At 40.1% G+C, this 5,514-nt stretch overlaps 1 protein-coding gene across 1 annotated transcript in view; it reads left to right on the forward strand.

Moving 5' to 3' along the window:
• LOC118334624 (sodium channel protein type 5 subunit alpha-like) overlaps positions 1-5,514 on the forward strand; it is a gene marked incomplete in the record, with an annotated part of 132,162 nt that overhangs the window by 117,789 nt on the left and 8,859 nt on the right. The window contains 4 exon segments of the mRNA XM_035670654.1: positions 2,972-3,025; positions 3,451-3,592; positions 3,703-3,803; positions 4,300-4,570. Coding sequence (XP_035526547.1) covers positions 2,972-3,025; positions 3,451-3,592; positions 3,703-3,803; positions 4,300-4,570 — 568 coding nt within the window.

The following is a 5,514-nucleotide window of genomic DNA, read 5'->3' on the forward strand; positions in this document are numbered from 1 at the left end:
AAGTGGAGAAAGAAAATTACGGTTCAGACAGCAAATGTAGAGAAAGAAACAGGAAGGGATGCAGATGGAGGGATGGAAAGACATCACAAGGGAGGGAGAGAGAAGATGGACAGATGAGGGATGGATGCAGAAAAGGTGAGCAGTTGGAGATGGAGAGGAGAAAGGGGGAGAGATAACAGGGGATGACTGGTGAATTAGAGAGAGCGATGAAGTGACAGAGAGAACGGGGGGAAAAACAAGGTAAAGAAGTTGTCAGTCGGCGTGCTGCTACTTCACCCGCAGCCGCTGAGAACTTGAGAGTACCGTTGCTGTGGCAACGAGTCGCTCAGCACCTATATGTGTTTGGCTGGTCGCGTGGCAACAGTTGGCGGGGGCAACCCTTCCATTAGCATCTGGAAATAGTACCACGCTGCAGAAATGATGCACGGAGAGAGTTTACCGAGCTCGGTCTCCGGACCTGAGGACACCTGGTTCTGGATCCTCGATGATCCACTTACTGTACGACTACGTTTCTACCAGTGATCATGAACTTTTAAATAAAAATAATTTCATGTAGTATAAATGACAACACATCAACGCTCATCAGGTTTACTCCACATGTGACCCAGAAAGTCCACAAATTAATCTCCCAGTTATTTTCTCAGTGGATCCGTTAATGGTTTGGACCTCAAAAATGCTATTTTGTGCTTTAGAATACAGTTAATATGCCATAAATCAAAAAAAGAAAAATGAGAATTTAATTAATTTGCTCATTTATTTTACAAAGATTACAACATTGTTTGCCTGGGTCCTTGCTCACCAGCCTGCAGCTCACTCGAACAGGCTGAACTGTTGTGCCTGTTGGTCACAGCCTGGTTCACTGGAGAAACACATCCCAAAATGTCTTGTTCTTACAGGATCTGGTTTGTTTTTTGGCAAAATCTTAAATAAAACATGTAGAATATTTGGTTTGATCATCATTTTACAGTTTCTCACCGTAATAAATGGAGTTGTTTGTGTTGACATGCATGTCGAACCTGCCGGCAGGTGGGCGATGTTGTTAAGATCCATAAAATGTCTTATTACGTATTGTAAGACACCAACTGAGATTCTGGAACCAGAAGAAATTGCCCAAAGAAATGTTTGAATAGAAATAGACCTAAACAGTTAATTTAATAGTATAAACTTGCCAATTATTATTCTGTTGACCAATTGATCCAATTATTTCAGCTCTGAGTTCCTTCTTAACCTTTTCTAAACTGTTTTTGCTAGAAAACAACTTCAGTCTGAACTTTTCTCTCTGCAGTCGGATTGTTCACTCAGTCTTCACATCCGTTAAAAAATCTCAGCTTGTCACTTTTTACAGCCCCCCCCCCTCTCGTTCACATCCCACAGACCATAATAATAACAGGTGGTATCCCGTGGCGACGGGCTGATTTCAGGTCTGAGTGATGGACGGCGGGCGCCCACTCAGACCAAAGTAGTCTGTTTCTTCACATCTGCATCTCTCTCTCTCTTCCCTTCAGTTTTTATCTCAATCTTCTGTCTCCTCCCCGCTGGGGAAGGAAGTCCATGAAAGGACTTGTTGATCTTTCATTGAGAAAAACAGCAGCAGCGTTTCCATGGCACTCTCTCTCTCTCTCTGTCTGTTAATTTTCTGCTAAAATGGGAAGGTTGGTTCAAGATGCCTTTTGTTCAGTTATTCATTTAAGTGCAGGAAATGTGCAGGACGTCGTCTTGGTGACGGCGCTGCAGAGAAACTCAGAACACACTTGACACACAGACACGGGAAAACAGGAGCTCCAAGTTCCTCTCTTACACTGATATTGGAAGGATTGTTATTTTAGACGACATACAGGCCAAGGACTGAAACAGTACATACAGTATATGGCCAAAAGTATGTGGACAACCGTATTCTCAACCTGAATTGGTTCAACATCTGGTGGGAAGACTGAATCTAGAAGGATGGAGGCTGTTAGAGCTGCAGCAGCTATCACATATCAGTGTACCACATACTTTTAACCATGTAGAGATATCCTTCTAGTGTATTGGGTGCTGCAGGGAGGACGTACTTACAGCATCATCTTGGTTCCTCTGACAAAAATCCAATGGGATTTTTCCATTGGATTTTGGATTGTTGCAGAAAATAAGCTCTGTAACAATCAAAAGTTTATGATACATGTTTTACTCATCAAGAATGCCACCTTTATGATAGATACGATCTACAGTAGTAAAAAGCTAACATTAGGCTATAAATGAACTACACCAGTTTGAGTTAGAATAGTTTGCAACTTTCCCCGACTTTTTCGTGCCGCTTGATGCAAGATGGTTGCAGCTTCCATCCACATATTCTAAGCAGAGCAGAGAGGAGAAGCGCTTCTGGTGGCATCTCGAGAATTGTCTACAACGGGCGCTATTAGCCCGGTGGAATTTGGGGGTGAAGGCGGACGAGTGAGTCAATAAGTCTCCATGTTCGGCGTGCAGATGTTAAGTGGCAGCTGCATTTTTTAAGATTAAAAATTGTTGCTGCTTATTGACGTATTTTATGTCGTAGAACAAAATTGTAGAACAAAATCTAACCAACCATTTCACCAAAAACCCATTCAAAAGCCCCAGACTTCCAGGAGAGGGAGCTGAAAGTGTGTCCTTCACACATATCAGCAGTGTTAGAAGAGCTAACGACCAAGTTCACAGTATCATTTTCTTCTTGACAATCCACAGTGGCAAAGTTGAGGAGGTGTGAGAAGTTCATGTGAATAATTTTTAGGGGTTAAGAGTTTATTATACCATTTTTTAAAAGAAATCTGTTTTCATCCGGTTCCCATCATCTTCAGACTGATTTGGCTCCCACTGCAGTAGACGTCCACCTTATTTTGTACATTATTGAATGTGAAGTCACACAGCTCTACAAACTGCAGTGACATTAACAAAGAGAACTGAGGTTCAGGTTCAGCTTTTCCTCATTTAATCATTTGCTTTTTTTGTTTCCAAGGCAACATTCAAAGGCTGGATGGAGATCATGTATGCAGCGGTGGATTCTCGAGCTGTAAGTTTAAGAGAAAAGTTTAGAATTTGGGTCTGTTGTCGCCACCAGATGAGATAAAAAACAGAAAGGTGGAGCGAGAGATTCAATAATAATATTCAATTGAAATGAAAATATTGTACAAGATTAAATTCAAAATAGAAGGTAAAATGATATTGTGTCAGATTAACAGACTAAAATTCTGTACAATGAAAAGGTTAGTTTTCCAAATTTAAAACTGAGATAAGACATTAAGAGACAGAGAGAAATAAAATTAGGTGAGACCAGATGTTAATTAGGTGTGAAGATGAACATGAATTAAGTTTTTAAATGAGATTAGTGTTGTAGGAATTAAGTGACAGAAGATAAAATGAGTCGAGTGGAGAAACGCTGACGAGAGATGAGAAACTGTATTCCTTTTTAAAGTGATCTGTGTGTGTTCCTGTCAGGTCGAGGAGCAGCCTATCAAAGAGATCAATCTCTACATGTACCTGTACTTCGTCATCTTCATCATCTTCGGCTCCTTCTTCACCCTTAATCTCTTCATCGGTGTCATCATCGATAACTTCAACCAGCAGAAACGAAAGATGAGTACCACAGCAGAAACGAATCAGTCAAACATGATACAGTAACACATTGTTATGTCGATGTATGCTGCTGTTAAAATAACAGAGAACTTGTTGCTGGGTTTGTTTACTTAGGAGGACAGGACATCTTCATGACGGAGGAGCAGAAGAAATACTACAATGCGATGAAGAAACTGGGCTCCAAGAAACCTCAGAAGCCCATCCCCAGACCTTTGGTACCGACACACAGCACACTTTAATATACACACACGCAGATAAATGGCCAAAGCAGGCATTTCTTCATGTTTGTAGTCCAAAATTGGTACAGTAGTGCAGTTGAATGTTTATTATATTGAATTTATCATAAAAACAATAAGGTGTTGAGTTTGCATGAACTGAAAAAAAACTCAAAAGTAATTTAAAAAGGCAGTTCTTAAAATATAGATTAGATTAGCAAAGCATATATGGTGGTAAAGCTAAAAATGATTGATTGCTGATTTTTACAATAGATACTTATAAAACAGGGGAAATTAGAAATAAAGGTCCGTCTCTAATAAAAAGCCTTATCTGTGGTGTTGAGCTAAATAAAGGCCAATTTTTGATAAGTGTGCTTTTATTTGAAAGAGTTTGTAATAGCTGCAAAAGAAAGTATATGAAACATAACAAATAAAGTGCCAAAGATGAAATAATGGTTGATTAATCAATAACAAATCAAACTCCTTCTCTCTCCAGAATTCGCTGCAGGGCTTCTTCTTCGACCTGGCAGGAAAACAGGCGTTCGACATTATCATCATGGTGCTGATCCTCTTCAACATGATCACCATGATGGTGGAGACGGACGAGCAGTCGCCTCAGATGGAGTACATCCTGAACAAAATCAACCTGGCCTTCATCATTGTCTTCACCATCGAGTGCCTCATCAAGATCGTGGCGCTGCGATACTACTTCTTCACCGTCGGCTGGAACATCTTCGACTTTGTGGTCGTCATTCTCTCCATCGTCGGTGAGTTCAAATACGTCCTACAAAGGAGGAATTGAACTAGAGTTAAAATGGAAATCAGTAGAGGTGGAGTAAATTCTTAGAAATTGCTGAAATTAACAATATTTTAAAAACAAAACATATCTCCTGAGGTGCTTTGCCTGGCAACAAACATGAAAAAATAGATCTTCTATGTGTACTGTGCAAGGGCGTTTCCTCTGGTGGTACTGGTCACACCGTTATCCTCACCTTTTCCACTCCGCACTGTCTTTCAGAGGCTGTAGCGGACTCCATTTTAAAGCTAAAGATACTGGTATCTGTCTCGACAAACCGTGTCGTGCTAGCATGTCAGGAATGAGGCTAAAAAGCTCTAAAGTTAGGTTAAATTTTGGCCATTTTTAAAGGGGTCTCTTGACCTCTGATCTCAACCCATGTGTCTCCCCTTTACAGACACTTTACGTTTTTGTTTTGACTAAATGTTGAACTGATGAGAACAGTTGTTACTCTCACTCTAAAGCACTGGTTCCCAACCCTAACCCTAACCCACCATATGTATATTCCATATTACATTAAATTTACAACAGTAACAGTAGAGAACAGCTGATGAACTGCACATTGAACCCAAACAGTGGACACAATCACTGCAGACGTCTGTGTAAAAATGTGAGATTTGGATGAATTAATGTGTTTTCAGCAAAACCTTTAATACAAATCTCTGTCTGTATTATGTATTCTTTAATAATTTTTAACATGATACGTACTTAATAGGCTTCTTTTTGGACAAATCCTGTGTTTGAAATGCTGAGATATCGGCCTCCTGTGTGTATTTTCAAGCTTTCCTACGCCCCTTAAAATCAAGAAGGATTTAGGAGCCAGAATCTACCAATCTTACGTCTAAATTACAGATGATCCATTCTTTAATTGTGCATACATACACTCTGTGTGTGTGTGTGTGTGTGTGTGTGAAA

This window comes from Morone saxatilis, unplaced genomic scaffold (assembly GCF_004916995.1).
Source record: "Morone saxatilis isolate NCDOM2014 unplaced genomic scaffold, NCSU_SB_2.0 Contig0, whole genome shotgun sequence".
In the NCBI taxonomy this organism is placed as follows: domain Eukaryota; kingdom Metazoa; phylum Chordata; class Actinopteri; family Moronidae; genus Morone; species Morone saxatilis.